This window comes from Rhinatrema bivittatum, chromosome 2 (genome assembly GCF_901001135.1).
Source record: "Rhinatrema bivittatum chromosome 2, aRhiBiv1.1, whole genome shotgun sequence".
In the NCBI taxonomy this organism is placed as follows: Eukaryota; Metazoa; Chordata; class Amphibia; order Gymnophiona; family Rhinatrematidae; genus Rhinatrema; species Rhinatrema bivittatum.
This window is the reverse complement of record NC_042616.1, coordinates 10700372-10726956: the sequence shown is the minus strand read 5'-3', so window position 1 is coordinate 10726956 and position 26585 is coordinate 10700372. Positions and strand designations below refer to the sequence as shown.

General features: G+C 47.6%; 1 protein-coding gene across 4 annotated transcripts in view; it reads right to left on the bottom strand.

Moving 5' to 3' along the window:
• Positions 1–26585, bottom strand: part of LOC115083514 (cytoplasmic tRNA 2-thiolation protein 1-like) — a 101998-nt gene that overhangs the window by 74930 nt on the left and 483 nt on the right. For 2 of the 4 annotated variants that reach the window (XM_029587385.1, XM_029587388.1), the window contains exons 2-3: positions 25854–26099; positions 1877–2377 (exon numbers count right to left, since the gene is read on the bottom strand). The exons of 1 other annotated variant lie outside the window; for it this stretch is intronic. In XM_029587385.1, coding sequence (XP_029443245.1) covers positions 1877–2377; positions 25854–25959 — 607 coding nt within the window. In that variant the 5' untranslated portion in view covers positions 25960–26099. The remainder of the gene's footprint in view (positions 1–1876; positions 2378–25853; positions 26100–26585) is intronic. One more of the 4 variants, XM_029587386.1, reaches the window with a different exon arrangement.

The window sequence follows — 26585 nt, the reverse complement described above, 5'->3', positions numbered from 1 at the left end:
ACTGGATCCCCCCTGCGCTTTGTGTTCCAGTGACTGTCACCAGGCTCCCTTGGCCTGCCACCAAAAATACATTTTTCGTGATAGCTGGACAATAATTGTGCTGTATTATTGAAGGCTATTAGCTCAACACTCTATAGCTTCCTTTTATGAAACTCGAGTATGGTAATATGCTTACTCACAAACAGCTAAGAGAATTCTATTTTTTTTAAATTGTCTTCAGCCACTCTTCCAATTCTTAGCTATGAAGAGCTGATTAAAATTCCTGAGTTTCAGCTCCGAATTTACTTTACCTACTTTTATCCCCTTACCTTCTTCCCAGCTGGGAAATTTCTGAGACAAATTTCACACTCACTCTCAGACATGCACACACACACTCCCTTCAATTTTTAATTGCTCCCTCAATCCATTGGTGTTTGTTTTTATACAACGTTGGCCGAGACACTGCAGACCACTCTTGCTCAGCGCAGCACCAACCTTCTCCAATGATATCCTTGCTTTGCTAGTATTACTGGAAAGGTAGTGCTCTATAAATACACTCACATTCCTCACACAGCTTTCTTCCACCAAAATCCCAGGGAGCTGATGTCCTTCCAATGGCATTTACAGCCAGGAGGCCCTCTCTTCCACTGAAACTACTGTCTTCAGCATCCCTGACCATATTCCAACCAGGCAGCTGCTGGAGGTGAAACCTAGAATGGAATCCTTGTATTGTCTATGCAACCTGCTTATCTCTTCTCCTCTTGGCCCAAACAAATGTCTTTTGGGGAGGATGGGGGCTTTCCCAGGGCACCTCCATTATTTGACAGCACCACTAGCACTTATCCGGGTCTCCCCGTGTATTAAACTTTGCAGCAGAGGCGGGTCCAAGGATCCAGACTGTGTCCTCAAGCCCCTTCAGTTGCCTCTGAGGAGTGGTAGAAACTTCCTTCACGCTGACGCTGCAATGGGAGAAGCAGCTGTATCTTGACCTGCTTGCTTCACCCCCTTAAAATCAGCACCACAGGAGGCAGTGAAAGACTTTCTCATGGCTACCAGGTGCTCTCTACAGCAGCACAATGCTACCTCCATCCTGCCACCTCTTCAGCCACAGCCCCCTTTTATACTTGCACCATGGCAAAGGGGAAAAAAAAAAAAAAAAGCCATCCAGGCTCTCTTGTCAGCTCTTCTTCTGCATTGGTTGCTTGACTATGACAGTCTTTTCATTTTTAGCCAGCCCTTCCAGTCTCCCCTGTGCCAGCCATTTCAAGGGGCACCTTAGCTCCTGGGCAAGGATTACCCCACCAACAGGTAAAACAAAACAAAAAAACCCAAACTTTAAAGTTGTTTGTTTTCTCCTGTCCACATCTGCATGCCAGCATCCTTTGCACGTAATATGCAGTGAGCCTGCCCTTTCAACATCCTTTGCGTTACCTGTGCATGACAGCCGAGCCGGCCCTTTCAGCATCCTTTGCGTTACCTGTGCATGACAGCCGAGCCGGCCCTTTCAGCATCCTTTGCGTTACCTGTGCATGACAGCCGAGCCGGCCCTTTCAGCATCCTTTACGTTACCTGTGCATGACAGCCGAGCTGGCCCATTCAGCATCCTTTGCGTTACCTGTGCATGACAACCAAGCCGGCCCTTTCAGCATCCTTTGCGTTACCTGTGCATGACAGCCGAGCTGGCCCTTTCAGCATCCTTTGCGTTACCTGTGCACGTGATATGCAGTGACAGCCGAGCCTGCCCTTTCAGCATCCTTTGCATTACCTGTGCACGTAATATGCAGTGACAGCCGAGCCTTACGTAAGAGCCGAGCCTTTCAGCATCCTTTGCATTACCGGTACACATAACAATGACATGTCGAATCTGTGCTCCCACTATGATTTGCAGGCTACGTACCTGTACAGATCTTGTCCACCCCGAGCATCAGGGCTCCCCTGTCCAGCGCCTGCCTCCTGAAGACCCCGCAGAAGGTGCAGTTGTTCTTCAATCCCACTTGCCTCACGATGTCATCCATGGTCCAGCCATAGAGCTCCTCGTAAGAGACTATTTTCAGAGGCAGCTCATACTGCTGCTGGTTCCTCCTCACAGTCTCCAGGGAGTCATCACGGTAACCTGTGATGCCCTCATCCACAGAGAGCAGGAAGAGGGTCAGCCCATAACCATGACGCTCGTTCAACACTTTTAGGACATGAGCTAGAACAGTGGAGTCTTTGCCCCCCGAGGCCCCAATCCCCACGGTCTCTCCATGCTGAAAGAGCTGGGCGGACACAATAGTCTGATGCACCTCTTCCTCAAAGGCCAGGAAAAAGCACTCCTTGCAGAGAGAGTGACCCGTCTTTGGCCTCCTCAGCACTGCATTATGTTCCTTGCAACTGCTGCAACACACTGGCATGGTATCTGCAAGAGAAATATCATAACATTAACATACAGTGCACGCATAAACAGGGGTGCAATCTCTCAGCATCTGCTGCCAGTTCTGGCCAATTCCCAACTTTGCAGTCAACACAAGAGGAGCTGAAGTTGCTGGACCACAGGAGAAACCAGAAAGGAGAAAGGTAAGAATAGAGGGAGGAAGAGCAACTTTGCTTACCGTAAACTGTGTTTTCCATAGATAGATGAATTAGCCATGCTGTCTGGGAGTCCCCAGCTGCAGTATTGAGCAATTAGTATGTGTCAATTTTTTTTTTTGCTCAATACGAAATAATGGCGGACAGTTCCTATGAAGGCTGTATCTGTTTAGAATTTTGCACTTCTGTAGGATAGTCCGTCACAAAGGATCATCCACTGTGTTTTTGTAAACACCGGTGGGATGTGACAAGTGTAGCGGTGATTGTGTTGCCTCTTCATAGATGTCTATGAGAGGTACTTGATGGAGAGAGAGGCAATCTAGGTTGTAATCTCATGCACCTGATGTGTCGTTAGGATTGCAGATAGCATTTGCAACTTTCCATTATTGCTGAAAAGGATATAATTAGATATCGCTTTGGATGAAGTTACTGTCGGCACTGGACACTTGTGCGTTTGGACTGACGAAGAAGCAGTTGTAAGGTCGATTGGGTGACACAGAGTGCGCATATTGTAGTATGTTAGTGCACGATTACCATCAAGGTATGCCAACCTCTCCTTATTGCTAAGTGTAAGAGGTTTGGATGGAACGTAGATTAGGTGATGTCTAGGTTAATGCAGAAACAGGACATTACTGTTAGCAGAAACTCCGGGTGAGTGTGCAAGGTTACCCTGCCGTGGTGAAGTTGAAAAGAAAGAGGGTAGTGAACCAATGGTTGTAATTCACTTGGTCTTCTTGCAGGAGTGAACTCAAATAGGAAAAAACACCTGTATGCAAGGAGCAAAGGTGACAATTGTGTAAAGGTGCAAGGAACAACAGCTTACCTGTTAGAAATGCATGTTAATGTGCCACGGCATTGGTGGTTTTGTAAGTGGATGTAGGCGTAATAGGCCGTACATGAAGAGGTATACCAATGAGTAACCTGAAAATGGTTTTTCCTCTAGTTTAAGGTAATAAGCTGTAATGGTGGTTGCAGGAACTCATGAGGAGTTGCATTGCTTTTGCTGCAGCAAGATGGAGGTAGAACAAAAGACCGCCAGGTGAGCCAGTTAAGGGGCTATACCTGTTGATGAACACTCGGAAGCGCAGTGGGACAATCTTACTGGTACTTGAATGTGATGGAGAGTTGCCCCGAGGATAGGAGAAAAAACGTAGATAAGCGAGCTCAATGTCCACGCCCTAAGATGTAGGGAGGTGTCGAGAGGATGTTCACTCGGTCTAGTTAAGAAACTAGGAGGTGCGTCCAGGAGAATTGGGTTGAGGATTGAAAGCCGTCATAGGAACCGTACCATGGACGTCTTGGTTATGTTGGCGCGATGAGGTACAGATGCGCTTGGTTTTATGCCTATCTGCGATATAGCAGAATCGCCCAGTCTTCTTTGCATCTGTGGAGTGATTGATAGAGATGAGAGGAAACAGACGAAGGGAATACATAATTATGCATTGCGGCCAATCAATGAGAAAGGCTCCTGGAGTTTGAGTGAGCTCAGAGAAAAATCAAACAAAGCTCTCCATTTTCCTGTTGTACAGGGCTGCAAAAGATCCTTATTAGTAAGAAGTCTTAGTGAGAGGATGTTTGGACTTCCCTCTGCAGTTAGGTCCCCCTTTGGGGGGCAAGTGTGATGCTGAGTTTGTCCGGCCAGGAATCAACAATGCTGGGCAGTCAGTTTAAGGACGTGAGAGATGGAGAATCATTGAGCATGATCCAGTCTCTGAACCACCACTTGTAGAGGTTTCAGGAACCGGTTACTTTTTTTTTTTTTTTGTACACAATGCAAGTCAGATTCGTGTGAATCCAGACTCATTCCCTTGTAGGGAATCTTGAGAAATACGGGTAGAGCGTGTTTGTATAAAGTCGATAGAACTTGTGTCTGGAATTCGTACAGATGTTGAGGTGAGGTTTATCTGATGTCACAGGGAGTCAGGGATGAGCTCACTAAATATCAACGGAAGTAGCTACCGTTGTGAGTCCATTCCTATTGGGTTTTTTTTTTTTGTTTGTTTTGCAGACCAAGAAATGTGAGGTCAAGAAATGTAGTCCATTGGTGCCTGAGGCCGCATTGCAGGCGGCGGAAATGTAGGTGGGTGCCTTACGTGTCACAGAACAGCTTTGTCTGGAAAGTTGGCACTGTAGTACTGTGAAGCAGAGTAGTAGAACAGGTTGAGAGAGTTAATGCTCTCGGGTGAGGTAGAAAGCTTTGTCGGGAACCTTGTGATGCAGGGTTTGATGAATTGCAATTGGAAAGACTGCAATGTGGACTTTGTTCCATTTTTTTTTGTAGTGGATTAAGAGCCCTAGATTGATTAGGCAAGAATCGTCTGTAAAGACCGCTGTATGGAAGCCTTGGAATGGATGACATTAGGAAACTACTGTCTAAATAGGGAAAGCTTACTCCCACTGATGACAAATGGTGCGGCAGTATGCTTGTCCAGTAATTGGTAAAACCTAGTGGGAAAAAGTAGGCCGCATGGAAAAACTTGTTTCGCAGAATGGTTGCCCGTCTGGAGAAACCTAGGTAACAATAGGTACTGGGGTGCATCGATATGTAAGCATATGCCTGTTGCAAAGGCAGTGAGACCCCCGGGATGAAGGACAGAAGAATGGTCTTGAGAGAAAGCATTCCGTAGGTATTAGTATCAACAATTTTTGAAGCTGATTGATTCAGTGCAACATGAATAAAGAGTGGGAATAAGTGGGCAACTGTATCCCAGAGATAATGAGGCAGACTTATGATTTTTTAAATCCGACTGGAGTTTGTGGAACCTTAGGATGCCTCGGCATTCCAGTAAGCTAATGTAGTTCGTGTCGTTGATCAGTTTGTTGCCTCGACGGTTGGAAAAAAAAAAAACGGCACTTATAAGCGGAGTAAGGTCTGAAGGTTATTTGCCCTTTATAATTTTTTTTTTTTAATCCTTGGTAGAGGGCTGAGATCTTGACGTCGTGATAAGATAGATGCTGGGAGAAGGTACAAAAGGGACTACTATGTTTAGTCCTGAGGCTTTGTGCAGTATCTGTGAATTGATTTCCGAATAAATCGACTGAATTGGATGGTAATGTGCCCAGTTGTCATTACACACCATCTCATATGGCACTAGAATTGAACCATGGAAGGTGGTTGGCTGCCAGCGTATGTGCTGAAGTCATAAAAGACTTCCAAGCTAAGGAGAAACCAACGGAGCTCAGGAAGTGCTTCCACATGTTCGAGTTTTAGGTATTGAGGCAAAGCTTGTCAGAAATTGTGGTTCTTACAGCCTGTCGAGTATTAATATGCGATGCAAATTTTGGTTGTTAGCATGGGGTTGAGAGCCTTTCCGAAGAAAGACTAACTCCTTTGTTATTCATATTTATCTATTTATTTATTTTTTACCGTCCATTGACTTATCCTTAGTTGGCGGTGTAGTGAAACGGACCATGGAGCACAAGACGTGCGCATCGTCGACAACTACCCCAGAATGAGGGGGAAGGTGAATGACAGTTATGGAAAAAACACGGCTCTTTTAGTCGCACTTCCAGTCAATGTTAGTAAGAATGTTGGAGGATCCAACAAGGGAGTTGGTCAGGGATCTTCCCGTACTGCCATCCACTGGGAGTTATTGGGTCAGCAAGAACCTCCAATTTTTTAAATGCCCAGTAACTATGTGGAAGTGGGATGCGGCTGGTGGTTATAAGTCATTGCCCAACCTAAATGAAATGTATAGGTGGTATGCGTGCTCAAAGACAATTTAGTTTTGGGTTTTTTTTAAGTGCCTATTGGTAGGCTTCAGATGTGTGTATGTATACACACACACACAAACATACATATATAATTTACCAACGCCTTGGTGTTAGTAGGCATAACTGCATGTGCCATGCTGGACATCTGCACCGAAATTCTGGCACGTCCGTCTTTGCGTCCATAGTCAGTCGTGCCCGGTGAGCCTTGGTCCCACCATCAGAACGTGTGTTGGGCCACCTTTTTTTTTTCACACCGATGCCTTGGCGCTTCGGTTGAAGGTTTGAGCCCCGGAGCCCGCATCGATCGGGTAAGCGGCCATGTCTTTGCACTGGCGCTCTGGCTGTCGCATCGATGTGGTGGCGCACTGGCTCCCGCACTGATGGGTCAGCGCATCAGTTGCCGCACCAATGGGAGTAGTGCTTTTGCCCCCGATAAGCTGCTCTGCAGGCAGCAATGAGACCGTGTGCCGGCGGTCACATCGATGTATGGGCGCTCTGGCAGCCCCGTGGATGAATCTGTATGTTGGTGGCCTCGTGGATGAGTCGGCGCCTCGGCGATTGCGTCAGTCTGCACGTATCTTGGCGTCTGCGTCGACACCATGTTGACTCATCGGTGCTCCAGCGCCGCTTTGACGCATCAGCATGCCAGCGTACGCATGGACGCCTCTGTGCACCAGCATCCCATTTTAAAAAGTTGGCGCTCTGGTGGGGGTTGTGGGTCCCCATGTTTGCCCTTGCGAAAAATATTGTCTCTGCGGTCACGGCCTACCACAGACAGGCTGCAATCTTCTGTCGGACCGAAAAAGAGACCTTGATTGAAAAAAATCTTACCCTTAGGTTTATCCTTGGGTAACCTGAGGACTTTGTCACCAAGCGACTGCATCAGCTGCTCGAGATCCTCGCCAAACAAGAACTTACCTTTGAAAGGCAAGTATGCCAATTGTGCCTTAGAGGGGATTAGACTTCATTATTTTTGTCTCTAATGTGACCTGGGTTCTGGAGAAGGCGTATACGGGGATTTCAGCTGGGAGGATCTCTGTATCTCACTGTAATCTTTATCTTTTCACTTCCTTCGCTGATGTAATAGACACTGGCTAGACAATCAGTTCGTTTGATTTCTTGGAATATGTGGTATTAATTCTCCTATTAAGAGAACGAAAATTCTCGCCCATTTAAAGAGAAAATTGGCTGATTTAGTGTTCCTTCAAGAAACATCTCACGGATACAGAACATCAAAAATTATGCCGAGATTGGGTGGGGGTCGGTGCACTTTGCTTCCACCACCACTAAATCTGCTGGTGTCGCTATTTTAATACAGAAACAACTGCCTCTTTCTATTACACATGAGATCAAGGATCCCCTGGGTAGATATATTATATTGATTGTTGAATGTTTCCAGCGTACAATGGTGTTATGCAATTTATATGTCCCTAATAATCCAGGCATGGCGTTTTTTCAAAACTATTCATGATCACTTAGTGCCCTATCTGCATCATGGTCTCATAGTTGGGGGTGACTTCAACACTATTAAAAATCCCCAGTTAGACGGGGGGGGGGGGGGGGGGGAGACAACACACTAGCCAAAGTAGGGGTCACTGGGGTAAACCCTTTTCCTTGTTTGAACAAGAATTGGACTTACTGGATGCGTGGTGCATTTTAAACCCCACAGCTACTGACTTTACGCATCTTTCTCGTGAGCATGCCACCTATTCTCGTCTAGACTACATCTTGCTTAGCACTGGACTGTTTTCCCAACTTACTGATGTAGGCATAGATGACATCCTACTTTTGGATCACGCCCCTGTCTGGGTGGAGTTGACCTGGTCGTTGGGGACCCCTACTATGTTACATTGGAGATATACATACTACTTAGCCGAGGATAATGATTTTCGAGCGCACCTCCAGGCTAAATGGAAGGAGTACGCTTCTCATAATGCACAACTCACAGGATTCGGTGCTCTACTGGTATGCCTCTAAAGCGGTTATGGAGGGGGGAAATCATTTCTTATGTGGCATATAGGAGGAAATGTTAAGACAAACGGATCCTTACTTTAAGCTCACAACTCCATGGTGCTAAACAGACTTTGATTTCTGACAATTTCCCGACTCACAGGGCCCAATATCTCTCAGTGCAAGCTGCTCTTAACACTTTACTCCATCAGCGGGCAAAGAAATGCGTGTTGTATTATCAGCACAAGCTCTTTCAAATGGAGAATAAGCCGGGTAAAATAAGAACATAAGAAAATGCCATACTGGGTCAGACCAAGGGTCCATCAAGCCCAGCATCCTGTTTCCAACAGTGGCCAATCCAGGCCATAAGAACCTGGCTAACAGAGCCCAGCGGGTGACCAGTTTTGTGGCGGCGCTGAAGTCCTCCACGGGACAACTGGTAACAGATACTCCCACTGTCCTCAAAGTTTTTAGAGACAATTATGCTACTTTATACACTGCTGAACCCCAGGATGTAGATAGGTGCCAGCATTTTTGTGATGGGTTAGAGTTGCCCCAAATTACTCCTGAACAGCAAGGTCAGTTGAACTAACTAATTTCAGAGGGGGAGACAAGGCGGGTTATTTGGCAGGCAAAATGTTTCAAAGCACCAGGGCCGGATGGCTTTACAGCTGAATACTAAAGGCCTTAACAGATGCCTTGATTGGTCCCCTTACTAAAGCTTTTAATGCTTTAGTCGAACAGGGTACCTACCCGGGGCAAAGCAATGAAGCTTCTATCATGTTGACTCCTAAACCAGGGAAAGACCCGCAATCACCTGCCGCATACCGACCCATATCGTTATTAAACGTTGACCAGATGTTGGCAAAAATATTAGCTGATTGGCTATGATCCTACCTTCTTTAATTAAACCAGAAGTGGGGTTTGTACAAAACATTACGCCCTTACGAATATCAGACGAGTACTGACTGTGATGGCGTTATGTACGCAGTTCCAAGAGCCCTTTTTGGCCATAAGCTTTGATGCAGAAAAGGCCTTTGATAGGGTGGAGTGGGGCTACTTATTTCACATTTTACATGAAATGAACATCACTGGCTGGTTCCAAGAGGCGATTCATCTCCTCTATTGGGGCCCAGTGGTGAGGATAGTGGTAAACCAATCTTACTTTGACACCTTTTCAATTCATTGGGGAACCAGACAGGGTTGTCCTTTTATCTCCCTTGCTGTTTTTACTACAATTGGAGCCGCTTCTATTAGCTATTCAAGGGGCTTGGCAAGTAAAAGGGGTTCGATTTCAAAATCAGACCTTCAAGTATGCGGCTTTTGCCAATGACCTTCTGGTCTTTTTAACGAATCCTAAACCATCTTTGTCACATTTACTGTCCCTCTTTCGTGAATTTGGCTCCTTTTCTGGTTTTTGCTTAAATCCCAACAAATCTGAAGCGTTGGCATATCCGGATGCGCTGCGAGATAGATGGGAGGGCCCCTTTCCTTTGCTCTGGGCACAGGGGTGCCTACGATACTTGGGGGTCTGCCTATCCACAGATTTATCTAAGCTCTATGACCTAAATGTGCATATTCTAATAATTTTCACTCTGGAACTGATGCACAGTTGGCGGTCTCTTCCCTCATCCTTGGGGGGTCGTATTCATCTTTAAGATTATCATTCTGCCCAAATGGCTTTACGTTTTTTCAGTATTTAGTGTTTAATATCTTTAAAGTAAACGATTGGAAAGTGGCATGCGGTGTTTCTTTTGGCATGGGAAAAAATCTAGAGTTGCACTACACCATTTGCAGGGTAAGTGGGGGACTGGTGGTCTCAGTGTTCCTAACTTACGTTTGTATAATTGGGCAAGTAACTTACGGGTGATATGGGAGTGGTTGCTAGGGGAGGGGTTTTTTTTTACACATCTAGCGGCCGATCGTACGATCTTGGGCACACACGATCGGTGGTTTGTTTTACAGACCACTTGGGATAAACTGAACATGCCCGAACCGTTGGCGGGTTTGATTTCCCCAATTAGGCGTGCCTGGATCCGCTTATTAAAGCTATTGCAGCTTCCTCAGGGGTGCGCCTATTTTTTACCTTTACAAGGTAAAGGAAAATTAGTTCTTACCTGTTCATTTTCGTTCCTGTAGTACCACGGATCAGTCCAGACTGTGGGTTGAGCCTCCTTTCCAGCAGGTGGAGACAGACTAAAACTTGAAGGATATCCTACAACCCTTCAGTATAACTAATGTCAAAGCAGAAAATAACAAAACCAGAGTAGGATCAAGCAAGCAACCATAAAGCTCAATGGAGCAACTATAGAACAATGAAAGAAACATATTATGCCTAACCGCTCTTGCATATACTTGGTATTTGGACAACCAAGGCTTCTGGTGTATTTGCTCAGTATTCTTGCACAAAGATGACATCTGAAAATCTGCAACCTGCAAGAACAAGCTTCGAGAGGACAGAAAGAGAGACAAAACAGGGAAGGACGTCTGGACTGATCCGTGGTACTACAGGAACGAAAATTAACAGGTAAGAACTGATTTTCCTTTCCCTATACATACCCAGATCAGTCCAGACTGTGGGATGTACCAAAGCTTCCCTAAACCGGGTGGGACTGAGACAGTCCCGCTCGAAGCACTTGCCGCCCAAAAGAACCAAACACCGGAGTTTGCACGTCCAGATAGTAGTGACAAGCAAAAGTATGCAAGGACGTCCAAGTGGCGGCCCTGCAAATCTCCTGCGGAGAGACCGATTGACTCTCCGCCCAGGGAGTAGCTTAAGAATGCAGCAAATGAGCTTTGAGGCCCTCGGGAACCGCCCGACCTTGACAAATGTAGGCCGAGAAGATCGCTTCCTTCAACCACCGCGCAATAGTGGTCTTAGAAGCTGGATTACCCCGATTGGGCCCACTACAGAGGACAAAAAGATGGTCTGAGACTCAGAAGTCATTGGTAACCTGGAGATAGCAAAGAAGAACACGTTTGGCATCCAGCTTACAGAGATCGCCACCCGCAATCTGCTCTGGGGAGAACGCAGGGAGTTCCACTGACTGGTTGACATGGAAAGAAGAGACAAATTTAGGCAAGAAGGAAGGAACCGTCTTGAGGGAAACTCCTGAGTCGGAAAAACGCAAAAAAAAGGTTCCCGACAGGACAATGCCAGGATCTCCGAAATCCGGCGGAGGTGATAGAGACGAGAAAGATGGTTTTGAGCATAAGATCTTTTAACGTAGCACGATGGAGAGGTTCGAATGGAGCCGCACAAAGGGCCCGAAGAACCAGGTTAAGACTCCACGATGGGCAAGTGGGCCGAGAAGGCAGACGGAGATGCTTGACACCCTTCAAGAACCGAATCACGTCCGGGTGGCCCGCTAAGGGATGACCTTCCACCCGACCCAAAAGAGCCGAGAGTGGAGACTTGCACGCGCAGAGAACTGAAGGAAAGACCCTTGGAAAGACCTTCCTGAAGAAGAGAGAGACCGGTGCGGAGCGAGCTGAGACACCCGACTCCGCACAGTCTCAAACACCTTCCAGATACGCACGTAAGTCAGGGAAGTTGACTGTTTTCAGGCCCACAGCAAGGTGGAGATTACCTCCTCCTTGTAGCCCTTGCGCCTTAGGCGTCGCCGATCAAAAGCCAGGCCGCTAGACAGAAGCGATCGGCCTGGTCGAAAAATACAGGGCCCTGACAAAGAAGACTAGGAAGGTGGCCTAGCCGCAGAGGACCGTCCGTCACTAGGTTGATAAGATCTGCGAACCACAGCCTGCGCGGCCACTTGGGTGCCACCAGAATCATGGGTCCCTGGTGGAGCTCTATTCCGAGAACTTTTCCCACCAGGGGCCACGGGGGGGGGGGAGAGAACATGTACAGAAGAAGGACGTCCGCGCCTTCCGAGCCATGCTCCCTCCAGCGGCTGAAGAACCGATTTGCCTTGGCATTGCGCAGAGTCGCCATGAGGTCCAGGTGGGGAGGACCCCACCTGTCGACAATCAGATCCATGGCTGTGTCCGAGAGCTCCCACCCCCTGGGATCGAGCGATTGGCGACTGAGGAAATCAGCCTGCAGATTCTCCTTGCCCGCGATGTGGGAAGCCGCCAGGCACTGCAGATGTCATTCCGCCCATGTGAAGAGACTGCTGGCTTCTAGGGCCACCACCCGTACCACCCGATGGTGAACGAGGGGAAGGAAGTCCTGCAAAGCCAAGCGGACCGCCCTAGTCTCCAGACGGTTGATTGGCCATTGTGCTTGAACTGCCGTCGACCGGCCCTGCACGGAGCTGGCCTGACAAAACCCCCCCCCCCCCCCCCCCAGCCCAAGAGGCTGGCATCCGTGGTCACCACTATCCAGTAGAGAACATCCAGGGAGACTCCCTGGGCCAGGTGCCACGGGTCCAATCACCAGAAGAAGGTTTCCGCGTCAAAACGAGGAATCGGTAGGGGTGCCTGGAGTCCCGCAACACTGGCTTCCAGTGGGATAGAAGGGCCCTCTGAAGTGGGCGCATGTGCACCAATGCCCAGGGTATCAGATCTGTGGTGGATGCCATGGCACCTAGGACCTGAAGGTAGTCCCAGGCTGTAGGCTCCGGGAGGGCCGAGAAGTGTTGAATCTGGACTCTTAAGGCCTGAGCTCTTTCCGGTCGGCGAAACACCTTGCCCTCTGCTGTGTCGAGCCTCGCACCCAGAAAATCCAGCGACTGAGACGGAAAGAGGCCACTCTTGGCATAGTTGATGACCCAGCTGAGGGCCTGGAGGAGCTGTACCACTCTGTTGACCGCCCGACAACCCTGGGAGAGAGATTTCACTCGGATTTATTTATTTATTTGTTTTTATATACCGCCGCTCATCAGAGATATCACGTCGGTGTACAGAGAACGAAAAATCTGCAATTGCGTTGTACATAAAACAGTATGAAAACAACTGAGAAACTATACATTAAAACAGTTAAATGCATTAACAAAAAACAGGTTATAAAGATATATATATATAGATATATAAAGATAATATTATATGGATTAGTTGTAATAGTACAATTTATTATAGTATCAAGGGAGAACTGTAGGAGGGGAAAAGGAGTGAAGGGGTATAAGTTTAAATAGGGGAAGAAAGAGAAAAAGGTAAAGGAGGAAAGGATTATATACATGTAAGGCTGTTAAATACAGCAAATTCTTCGGTTTTATAAAATAGCAAAAAAGGTGCTAGGGATGAAAGAGGTAAGAATGAATCTGGAGTTGACTGCTGTAGGATGGAGGTAGGAGTGAGGGGTCGGGGAGGGGGGTGACATCTTCAGTGTCTTAACTTAAAGGATAAAAGATTGAGGAAATAAAGAGGGGAGGGTAAATAGGGCTGAGAAGGAACACGTGAAGGTCACGTGTAGGCTTTAGTGAAGAGCCATGTCTTGAGCTTTTGCTTAAAGGTCTTTGGGGACAGTTCAAGACTTAAATCAGTAGGCATGGAATTCCATAGCATAGGGCCAGCTAGGGATATGGCACGAGCTTTGGTGGATGCGTATTTGAAAAGTTTTGGTGAGGGGGTTTGTAGGGTGGCTATGTATGGATTTCTAGTAGGCCTGTTAGAGTTATTGAATTGAAAAGAATTGGAGGGCCAATTCATTTCTGGGTTGTGGAGAGATTTGTGGATAAGTGATAATATCTTGTATTGTATACGATAGCGGATGAGCCAGTCGTCCAGGTAGGGATGTACAAGGATTCCCTCTCGTCATAGGGCCACCGCCAGCACCTTCATGACTTTCGTAAAGATGCATGGGGCTGTTGCTAGCCCACAAGGAAGGGCCTGAAACTGAAAATGTTGTCCTAGATCTGGAACCAGAGGAAGCGCCGATGCGCTTTGAGGATTGGGATGTGCAGGTACGCCTTTGTGAGGTCCAAGGAGGCCAAGAACTCGCCGCGGTGTACTGCAGCCAACATTGAGCGGAAAGTTTCCATCCTGAAGCGTGGTACCTTGAGAAACTTGTACAAAGACTTGAGGTCCAGGATTGGTCGGAAGGTGCCCTCCTCCTTGGGTACCACGAAGTATATGGAGTAGTGACCCCTGCCCACTTCGGAGATGTGGGCAGGTGTCACATTGCCCCCAGATCCAGGAGACTGGTCTGCCGAACCGCAGTCTGCTTCTGGGAGGAAACCACAAGGTGAGATTAGAAATCTGTCGCTTGGGGATCGGACAAATCCAAATCGTGGCCGCGCTTTAGAATAGATAGGGCCCACTGATTTGATGTGATTTGGGCCCACTCCCCGTAGAAGAGGGAAATCCGGCATTGGGCGGACTTTGTGGGGGTGCTGTGGGCCGGGCCGTCCCTGCCAGGTCTGTGCCCCTCGAAAGGGCCAGTTCCAGGGGCTCGAGCGGGAAACCGGAGTCCGGGAGGTCTGTTGCAACTCAATAACTCAACAGATCTCCCACCAGTGGTCTCAGTCTTTGGTAACTCCTTAAGGGAACGCTCGCCCTAATTATCCCGATGTAGTCAATCTTAATACCTTTTGCCCTACTCTTAATCACAGAACTTGACACCAGCTAGCATTAGGCTTGCCGGTCTCCTTACCCATCTTATATACCTTGTTAAACCCAGTTCTTTGTATCCAAGTTCTATCATCCTGTTTATTGTAAGACATTCTCATGTCATGGTTATTGTTGGAATGTAAACCAATTTGATTGGTAACTGTTACTTGAATATCGGTATATAAAAGTGCTAAATAAATAAATAAACAAACAAACAAACGTATTGCGGAAGCGTCTGAGGGCGATAACGGCTTCTGGAGGTAATGAAGGACCTGGAGGAACACGGTCTGTGTTCCAGAAGTCTATGGACCTCATTCTCCCCGAGCAACTTTATGATCTGATCCAGGTCTTCCCCAAAAGAAATTTCCCTTTGAAAGGAAGCGATCCCAGCAGAGTCTGCGAGGAGGAATCTGCCAACCAGTTTCGGAGCCAGGACAGACGATGGGCGGAGACCTCAGCCACTATTGAATGGGTGAGGACCCGCAGGATGTCACATAAAACGTCCGCCCCATAGGCCACCAATCTGTCCGCCTGAAGAGCTTCCTCCGGAGGGAGTTCTTGAGAGATGGGAAGCTGTTGTACCCATCGCAGGCCTGCCCTGTGTGCCTGTAAGCTGCAGATAGCTGCCCGGACCCCCAGCACAGACACCTCAAACACCTTCTTGAGGTAGACCTCGAGCTTCCTACCCTGGCGGTCCTTTAGTGCTGTGTCCCCCGTGACCGGGATGGTGGTCCTCTTGATGACTGCTGAAAACGTGGAGTCTACCGTCGGGACCTTGAGCATCTCCAAAAACTCCTCAGGCAGTGGGTAGAGCTTGTCCATTGCTCTGCTAACTTAAGGAGGCTTCGGGTGAATCCCATTCCCTCGAGGGTAGCTGAAGAAAAATGGTGTGAGTAGGGAACGCCCTCGCTAATGGTTGGAGTCCCGCCAGTAAGGGGTCCCCTTTCTTCGCCTGAGGCTCTGTGCTCTAAGGTTCCGGCGGGGCGTCTAAATCCAGCTCCCGCCAAACGTGGGACCAAATAATCTAGTTCATTGCGCTGGAAATGCGTAATACTTGAGGGTCGTCCCTCTCCATTTAGACCCCGAAAAGGGGGTCATCCCCCGCCATGTCAGGGTCCCCTCCCTAAACAGGCGAGCGTTTCTTGCGTAATCCTCTTGGCAGTCCGGGGGGGCTCCCTGGGTGGGAGCGTCGTCCCTACTGCGAGCTGCTGTCCTGCTTGCGATGGGACTCCTCACAGGGGAAGGCCCACTTGGGCAGTGAAGGGCCCAAGGGGACCTCCACAGGCTGCGCCATACGATGTAAAAAGACATTGTGCATTAGCACAATAAGTTCCAGTGAAAAAGATGAAAGGCCCGTGGTGGACAGGACCGGGTCCTCCCGTGGCACCGAGTGTGGCTCCGGTGCCTCTGTTGCAGTCAAAATAGGAGGCGGGACCGAAAACGGGCCCTCCGCATCCTCTCGAGGATCCGGCGTCTGACTGATCCTGGCACAAAATGGCCACCATTCCTGCCATACGAGGAAACGGGGCCTGCCGCTGGCGTCCCTCGCCATCGGGCCCACACGCTCCGACTGAGCCCTCCCTCCCGCTAGTCTCCCCACCAGGGACACCGCTGGTGTAGAGCCCCTCCCGCGAGAGCCGGTTCCAGGGCGACCGCATTCCACACACGCCGCCGATCGCAGCATGGCTCGATCGCTGGGGGAGGGAGGAGGCAGAGCACGGGTACACAGTAGAACTTGTCGGCGAAGCAGGAAGGCCTAAGCCCGTGACTGCTCCAAACGCCGCCCCCTGAATCCACAAACGCCGCCGGGGAATTGGACTTCCCGGCAGGTGGCAGCCCTGGGGAAAGAGCATCGCGGGCCGCAGCAGACAGCAGTCGGGGGGGGGGGGGGGGAGGGGAAGAGGCCAGCACCACCGGCTTGCACCCCAGCAGTCCGGCGCACAGTGATGTGGACCTGGAAAGAAGAAAATGACAGACTTACCCCTAACCAAACTCAGAGAGACAGAGAGAAATCCCCAAACCTGCCAGCAAGTGCTCCTCGCAAGTAGCAGGCTCTGGTGAGCAGGAGCACTGCTGCAAGAGCTGTGTCTAACTTTCTACTTTTTTTTTTTTGTTTGTTTAAACTTGATCCCTCACACAGAAGAAAAGACAGAACAAGGAGAACAAGGGCCTAGCTGCAGAACCAGACCCCACTCAGTCCCTGTCCTGGGGAACTCTGTTCCCCTGCTCCCAATCTGCTGGAGTCAGAAACGTACTGGGGATTGAGAACAGGGATGCGGGCTTATGTAGCACCTCCCTCAGAAATTTTGTTCTGACTCCATCTGCTGGACGGGGAACATAACCCACTGTTTGGACTGATCCTGGTAAGTACAGGGGAAAAAGGGATAACCCAAACAGACAATGCATCTCCCAGAGGATGGGAGGGGGAGCCGAGAACGATATGGTGAAAGGAAATGTAAATCCTGGCAGGAATGATTTTTTGTACACTAATTCCACTTGGCAGTAAAGTTGTTCTTATTAATTACACAATAACATCACAATTTAAAAAGAACGTATTTTCTTTCAGGAATGCCTCCAACTCTAGTAGAAGAAAGGATATAAAATGCTTTTCAAAAGTGTAGCAAGTTACCTAAGAAATGGAAGCATTGTAATAGAGTTTTCTAATTACTTTCAGATCGATACTCTAAAACCGCGGTAGAAAGAGTGCAGCAGTGCCGGGCGCACCCTTCCTCCCCGCACGCACAGTTCTCTTGACCTAGCGCCTGATACTCTCTTCTAATTGCATGCAAATGCATGCCGCGGCTGTGAAGCGTTAGGGAAGGGTTAGGCCCGCGCAACCCATTTTACTGTATAGGCGCTTAATACAGCGCCTATACAGTAACCTGGGTGCGCTGGTGCCTGTCATTTCAAATGACATTTGAAATGACAGGCACCAGGAAGTGTAAAAAACAAAAAACCAAAAATATGTAAAAACCTGAATGTTATAAAAAAAAATAAAAATTTTTAAATACCTGTCACTTTCCGAATCGTGCGGTCATCCAGGCAGCAGCGGGAGCTGGGTGTTCGATCGAGGCCGCGGGCGGGCGCGTGTTCGATCGAGGCCGCGGGCGGGCGCGTGTTCATCCAGGCGGCGGGGGCGGGTGGGCGCGTGTTCATCCAGGCGGGCGGCGGCAGCGGCGGGATCCGGGGGGCGGGTGGGCGCGTGTTCAATCTAGGCCGCGGGCCGGGTCACACAGGCGCGCATTCATTCAGGCGGAGGGAGCCGGCGGCGAAAGCGGCCACCGGCAGTGAATGAATGCGCGCCTGTGCGACCCGGCCCGCGGCCTAGATTGAACACGCGCCCACCCGCCCCCCGGATCCCGCCGCCCGCCTGAAACCAACGCGTGCCCACCCGCCCCCGCCGCCTGAATGAACAGGCGCCCACCCGCCCGCGGCCTCGATCGAACACGCGCCCACCCGCCCCCGGATCCCGCCGCTGCCGCCGCCCGCCTGAAACCAACGCGCGCCCACCCGCCCGCGGCCTCGATCGAACACCCGGCTCCCGCCGCCGGCAGCCTGGACCCACGTGGCCCTCCGGCTCCCGCCGCTGCCTAGATGACCGCACGATTCGGAAAGTGACAGGTATTTTTTATTTTATTTTTATTTATTGTTTTTGTTATACCGAGTTTCATGATAGGCATCACATCAACCCGGTTTACAAATAACAAGGAGTGTAAAGCATAACGTAACGTAAAAAACAATATTTTCAATAAGAACCTTGAACTTTAAATACAGTGAATCAGAAAAAGGGAGAGGGAAAGTTACAAAAAACAAGGAAAATAAACTTGGGATGGAAGGGGAGAAATTGAACAGCACAATATTTACATTTCAGCCTATTGATACATTAGAATAGCAAGTGAAAAATGAAACGGTACATAGGTAATCAAATGAATAAATATGACAGTTGTGAATGGTAATAGTATGATAAATATTCAGCAGGAATTAGTGAGAGAGGGTTTGAGGTTGGTTGATTCGTGTTTACATTCCATTATTGCATACGAGTTAGTGCTAGTGAGAGGAGGTTTTATTCAAGGCTTGGAAATGCTTTTTTGAAAAGCCAAGTTTTTAGTCTTTTCCTAAATGTTAAAATTTTTTTTTTTTCTGACAGGTTTTTGTGTGTCCCACAGCATTACATTTCTCGATCATCTCTGTATCGCTTTTTTTTTTAATTGTTTTTTATTGTGTTTGAGTATCTTAAGTGGTGTCGATGGATTTGTTACAAGACTCACAGTCCTAACACCTACTAGGGGGAGGTGGTAAACTAACACGTTAAGGCCGCGGCAAAACAGCGGGTTACTAAGGAGATAATATCAGCGCCCGTTACAGTATCGGAGGGGAATAGCTAATTCCTTCATTATACAGCTAATTCGTTCATTTACACATCATATACATGCTGCGTGCGGAAAGGGTTATGTTTTAAGAAGCGCTACGGACGCGTGAAACTGGAGACTGTATCGCTGGATCGCCTTACTCGTCTGTATTGTGCGCTCCCAGCACGTTACAGACGGGAAATCTTCAACCGCACGTTACTGTATCGACCTGTTTATAGGATATTTCATAGCAGTCAAGCATACAATTAAATTACAAATTAAAATAATTACTAATTGAAGAGAAAAAATGCATAAGACTCCCTCACAAGACTTCTCTGGAGGGCAGTTTTAAAGGGATTTGCTACCTAACAAAAGGCATTATCTAGGTAAATCCTCCAGCGGGAAAAGGTTTGTGGTGTGGGATACTAACTTGTCTATCCTCTTCCGAATGATGTAGATATGACTCCGCTCTGTGTCAAAGCATGCATCCAGGAACTCCAGCAACTGGATGTGTAAAAGATTGCTCTTTGAATAGTTCACTACCCACCCTAGGTGTTCCTTCAAGCCTATTACTGTAGCAGTGGCCTGATCGCTTTTTTGGGGGGTCCTGGCTCAGATGAGATCATCATCCAGGTAAGGATGGACTAAAATGCCTTGCTTGCACAAAGCTGCTGCCACCATCACCACTTTGGTGAAGGTCCTTGGCGTGGTTGCAATGCCAAAGGGTAAAGCCTGAAACTGGAAGTGTCTGCCAAGATGCAGAAATATAGTAGTAGCCTCTAGGTCAGGGGTCAGGAACCTTTTTGGCTGAGAGAGCCATAAACGCCACATATTTTAAAATGTAATTCCATGAGAGCCATACAATATGTTTAAAACTAAATACAAGTAAATGTGATCAGTAAATGTGATCAGTCAACTTTGACTGCATCATCCCTTGTATATAGTTAATTTTCAGTCTCTTGTATATAGTTTACAAGCAGATAATAATCTATTGTAAAGCCTGCTATTATATCATTTTATATTGTGAACCGTTATTTATATTCATTGTAAAGCTATTTGCTATGTTATGTTACACTGTGAACCGAGGTGATGTTTTGCTACGTGCCCCGGTATATAAAGATTCTTTAAATAAATAAATAAATAAATGTGTGCATTTTATGTAAGATCACACTTTTAATGTACAATAAGTCTCTGAAAATATTACACCAGGCCTTAAGACACCAATACATCTCCTATTAGGAAAACGGACCAAGTCAGGCTGCTATAGAGTCCTACACAGAAACAACACGCCAGCAGAAAACCTCACCTGAATCACGTGCTGTCCCTCACCTAACATAGAATAAAGAGACCAAAACGCATAACAAGAAGCATGCAGAAAAAACTGAATTGGAAACTGCAACAAGCCAGAGTCTCTGTATGCAGTGTAACAAAGGAAAAAAAAACCTCACCCATCCTTATAAAACAAATCAAGAAATATATAATCAGCAGCAGTAAAACTGTACTAACAAAAAGAACATATTTCGAAACAGCTGATGAGTGGAATATCCAATAATTAAAAACTCATAAAACATTTCCAGATACCAACAAAATATTTCAAAATAGCAGACACAAAGATCCAGTAATGAAAAATAATAAGAATACAAAAATTTTTTTGCTCTGCATACCTGGGAACGATTGATATCCAGGTGTCCTGAGATTGTTCTGAATTAGCAGGAGGTGGGGTGGTTTGCTTGGAACTTTCTCCTCTCTCAGTCACATACCAGCGCTCTCTCTCACACTGGCTCTCAATGACACACCTATACACACATGCTCTCAGTACTCACATATACACATGTTTTTTCTCTCTCATATAGGCTCTTAATTACACATTTACACACATGCTGTCTATCTTTTCACGCTTACACACACACACACAGGCTTTCAATCACATAAATACATGCTGTCTTTTTCTCTCACACACAGACTCTCATTCACATGCTTACAAACATGTCCTCTCTTTCTCTCATTTACACACAGGCTCTCAATCACATACTCCCTCACCTAAATCAGCTCTCAATCACACACAGACACACATGGTCTCTCTCTCTCATTTAAACACAGGCTCTCAATCACATACTCACATGCTCCATCACCTAAACCAGCTGTCAATCAGACACAGACACACATGATATCTATCTTACTTATACACACAGGCTCTTAATCATACATACACATGATTTCTCTCACACACAAAGGATCTCAATCATACACACATACTCTTTCACACAAACAGGTTTTCAATCACAAACTTACACATACAGGTTCCCAATGGTAAACTTACATTCATGCTCTCTCTCTCACAGGCAGGCTCTCAATCACAGACATACTCTCTTTCACATATACAGGCTCTCAATCATTCACATACATGCAGTCTCTCACTCACACACACACACAGGATCTCAAACACACATGCTTGCTCGCTCATTCACTATCTCTCTCCCCCACCCCGGGAACACGCGGCAGCAGCAGCCTCCTCCCAACGCTAACCTCCTTCATTTTCAGCCCTCGCGGAGGCAAAGGCGGAGTCCCATCGGCCGCGGTTGAAACTCTTCATTTTCCTCCGAGCCGCGCTGCAGTCTTCTTCCCGTCGGACACTAGCGTGGCCTCTTCTTCCCGCGCAGGCACCCGATGCTCTCTTCTTCCCGCGGCCCGGAAGAGGAAGTGGTGAGCATCGGGTGCCTGCGCGGGAAGACTCCCGCGCAGGCACCCGATGACTCCAGCGCTGGCACCCGGCTGACTCCAGTCATGCCGCTACCAGCGTGCTCTCTTCTCCTCCCCCCCCCCGCGGCCCGGAAGAGGAAGTGGTGAGCATCGGGTGCCTGCGCGGAAGAAGAGACCACGCTAGTGTGGTCTCTTCTTCCCGCGCAGGCACCCGATGCTCTCCACTTCCTCTTCCGGGCCGCGGGGGGGGGGGGGGGGGGGGGAGGAGGAGAAGAGAGCACGCCGGTGCCGCTGACTCCAGCTGTCCTGCCGCGTTCCGCCCGGGCTGACAGCATTTTAAGCCCGGGCGGCGGAGGACCGGGGAGCAGCTGGGTCAGCAGGGAACCGCGAAGTGTGGCGACACTTGTCTGCGAGCCAGATGCAGCCCTCAAAAGAGCCATATCTGGCTCGCGAGCCATGGGTTCCCGACCCCTGCTCTAGGTGGACTTCCTTATTGGAATATAAAAATATGCTTTGGATAGATCCAGGGAGGTCAAGAAATGTTATTTACTTTGTAGTATCCAAGAAGGATGGCTCCTTCCACCCAGTACTAGACCTCAACTGGGAAAACAAGTGCCTCAGAGTTCCACACTTACAGATGGAGATGCTACAGTCAGTCATAACATTAGTAAGAAAAGGGGAAATGTCCCCCTGCCTTGTTCTTGTGTTAAAATCAGGGTCACTGCCTGAAGGGCTTGCAATTTGGCTAGGGTGGCCTCTACTGCTGCCTTCTTTTCCAGGGAGGAACATGGAGAAATCATGAACGACTGTGGCACCAGTCTTGCTGATTCGTATGCATAGCCCATCCAAATGACCTCCAGGACCCAGTGGTCCGATGGGATGTGGGTCCATTGCGAGTAAAGCTCTCATAGGTGGCCTCCTGTGGGCATTATACTCAGAGGGACCCTTTGGAATGTCCCTGAGTCGCTGACACCTCAGGTGCCTGGCACTATGCCTTGGTCTGTCTTCAGGAAGCCTTTGCGGCTTCATCTCTTTTGCCTTACGAGCTTTCTGCATCACAGATTCAACCACGACTGATTGGTGTGGAAGTTGGACTGCAGTATGAAAGGCAGAATCTTTCATCCGGTATTTAATGTCTACCTTCTGAGATGTTGGAGGAGTGGATAAGGGAGTGTCCCATGCTTTTTCCATTAAGGTTGTTAAAACCTCTCTCCCCTCCGGAGGGGAAGAAGGCTGTGGAGGTAAGTCTGATAGATCAGAGGGGTAACCAGTTGAGGAGTTTAAGGTAGCATCTGAATCCAAAATGTCCTGATATTTAGGCTTTTTAGCACCATACTAGGTAATGCTGGATCTTCCGGAACAGATGATGGTTGTTGTGGAAGACCTGTGGGTGGTACTGCCGATGTTGCTACCGATTGTAAAAATTAAGAATGGTAATGATTTGAGACATTGCTTGTGTTGCTAATGCCGACGTAGATGGTTGTGGAGATGGTGCAGGCGTTAATGGTGGTTGTGAAGGCAAAACATTTCCTGGAATCTGTTTACCAATGGCTGATACAGAAGCAGAAGACGATGTTCCAGGTGATAGAGATGTGTCCGAGAGGTGTATTGGTGATAACTCACCCTCGGATTCTACTGGCAAGGGTGTTGAAACTTGTTTCTTCCCTTTATGACCAGAATGGTGCTTCTATGGTAATTTAGGAGTCGGCTGCATTGGGGGAACCCCGCAATGCAGCCGACTGGGTTGCGTCACTCGAAGCAACCCAGTTGCTGCATTGGGGTTGCGTCACTCGAAGCAGATTGCGTCGCAGTGTCCTCTCTGCGCCGATGGTGCGCCGGGTCGATGCCTCGACGCATCCGAAATCCCATGCTTCAATATGGCATCTGTTCTATCTCCAGAGCGTAGATGCGTCGATGTAGTCTAATGGGTCCGTGAAGCACGCAGCCGCGATGCATCCAATGCATCCCCCGCGCCTTGAACTAATTATCGGCTAGCTGTCAAAGGTCGGTGTCCTGACCTGGGAGGGTTCAACTGAAGAAGCTCTCCTCGATGACGGGTCCTTCTGTCTTCGCTTAGGACCTGGAGAGGAGCGAACAGAGGCTTCAGAAGTGGCATAACAGCCTGATGCTCTGGACTGCAAGTCTTGGATCTTTGCAGCTTGCTGTCTTTGTGCTCGTGAGGAAATGCGTCCGCAGTCCACACAGTTCTTTTGATCACTTTGGGGTCCGAGACACAGGTAACATGATGAGTGGCCATCTGTGGCCGACAATTTTGCCACACGAGCAAAATTTAAAACCTGGACAAGGCATAGCTCAGCAGATATCAGATATGTTAAAACTGCTGCTTTTCTGATCTTTTCTTTAAACTTTTTCCTCACAATTTCAGTTTCTCTCAGGAGAGAGGAGCTCCGCGAGGTCAACTGTCACACGGAAAAAAACTGACTGAGGAGCCCGAGGCAATCCTGGCAACATGCAGGAGTGAGCTCCAAGCTGAAAGATTTTACTAAACTTAGAGAGCTCCGCCACCTAGTGGCATGGAAGACGTACCCAGACAACATGGCTAATTCAGATGCTTATCTACGTGAAAATAGTTATAAATAAGTTTATGGCCCCATCAGAGTGCAGCCCGCCTCCCAGGATGAGGTTACAGGAGGTTTTTTTTTTGAAAGGGCAGGAATGGGACTTTCTGGTGATGCTGCTTTTATAGTCAGGAAATGTTCCATCACTTTTAATGTAATGGCACCTAGACTTCCATTTAGTGAAAAACTGAGAGCTCTATCTTCCCTTCAATATATTTTTCTTTCTTAATCTGGAGAGTTCAGAATTACAACACCCCTGCTTAATGAGGTAACAAGTTGAGTACGATACAGGGATGTTTGTTTTATTTCCGTGAGCTATTCCAGTGAACAGAGGACTGCAGTCATTTCTAATGGAGTTTTAACAAATGAGTTATTTTTCTTCATAACTTCCCTCAGTGATTCTTTTGCTTAAGGACTCTGAATTATTTTTTTTTAAATACATAAAAAATGTTATTTCACAGATCTTCTAAATAGCAGATAGGTGGATAAGTGAAAAGTGATGCACATAGGGAAAAATAATCCACACTGTAATTCATGAATAGAAGCATCAGGGGAAGGGGAGTTGGGTGGGAATTTTTTGTAAAAGTTTTAGGCTGGTTATGAAGAATGAAAAAGAACAGATGGCTTGTTCTATGTCAAATTTCTTTACTATGTATTGGCCATGCTTACGTTGGCTGGATTTGTATGCTATTATATGGTTAATAAAGATTAAATTAAAAAAAAAAAAAGTTATCCAACTACCTCTGAATAGCTGGATAACTTTATCTGGCTAACAACTCCTCCAATCCCAGAACACCCCTAAATTCTAGCCAGATAAATAGCCAAATCTCCATTTAGCGGGATAACGTGTGAGCTATCTGGCTACATGCTTCTGAATATGGCCCTCATAACTGTGAGCTAGGGCTCACTAGTGTTGCTATTTCAGATGGTAAATATAATATAGAAGTAGAATTATATTCCTTTATTATATTAGAGATGTTTAGAAATTTCTAGCTGTAGCAGGCTGAGTTGCTAAAGCCTAACCAGCTCCCCTTCTCTCCCCCCCTTCCCCTTTCTTGCTGAGAAACACAATACAGCATAATACTTTGTGCCAAGGCCAGCACAAGGAAAGGAATGTGTAAGGATGAATCTCCCCCCCCCATTCCTCCTAACTGATTTTTAACAAAAAGATTCTCATAGCTGAACTAAACTAACCAGAGAAATAAGACTCTCTCATAGCATTGAAAACAACAAAGAAAAATAGCCATTTAAGAGCAGCACGTAGGCAGACATGAAGAGGGCACAGAAACAATAGGTTAAAATTGAAAGTTGATACCTGGCATTGGAATATGTTGGTTAAGCAAAATAAGGAAAATGGAAAGTTTGAGATGCATGAGAAAATGCCTGAAGCAGAGATAACACTGAAATGTTATTTTAATTTTAACTTAATTTAATCAATTGCATTTTCTAATTGTTTTAATTGCTTTATTTACATTGCATTTGCTTTTTATCATGTTGCCTTATGTACCCGGTTTTTTGCTCCTTCCATACTTTCTATTGGTTCTATGTATTTTCCATTCTTTTGTTCCACTGTAAACCGATATGATGTTTCGACTAATATCGGCATAAAACATTTCTTAAATAAATAAAATAAAATAAATAAATAAATGAAGGCCTTGGATGGGCTGAGGATCCTGAGATGGGGAGGAGTAAAAGGATACGTTGTTTTTGCTTTGTGGCCGGGCCTGCTTATGACACCCGTACTTGCAGGCTCCTAAAATAAAGAACAGAAATTGTTTCACCGCCTCTTTGTGTTCACTGTGTAATTTTCTGTGCTTCTAGCATAAAGTCTCTCTATCGCTCCATTGCATCTTAAGAAGGGAAGAGCTGCTGCTGCTGCCGCGCTGGGTCCGGGCCGGGCTCCCGTCTCGGGTTTCCCCGCTCCCGGGAGCCTGCACGGGGGGGGGGGGGCGGCAGGCCCCATGCACTTCGCCCCCACAGGCAGGCGGCGGCTTTCCTCGAGGTCTGCCCGCTTAATAACCGCGGAGGAACTTTTCCTCCGTGAACGCGCGCAAGACGGGATTAGGCCGCCGTCGGCGCATTCTCTCGCCATAAACTCCACAAATTAATAAGGGAAAAAAATTTCTACAATTTCTTTTCAACGCGCTGCTTCGTAACTTCATGACGCGTCCTCTCTCTTCGTTGCACGATTGAGCGAGTAAAACTCCCGCTTGACATTCACCCGCTCCCCTCCATTCGT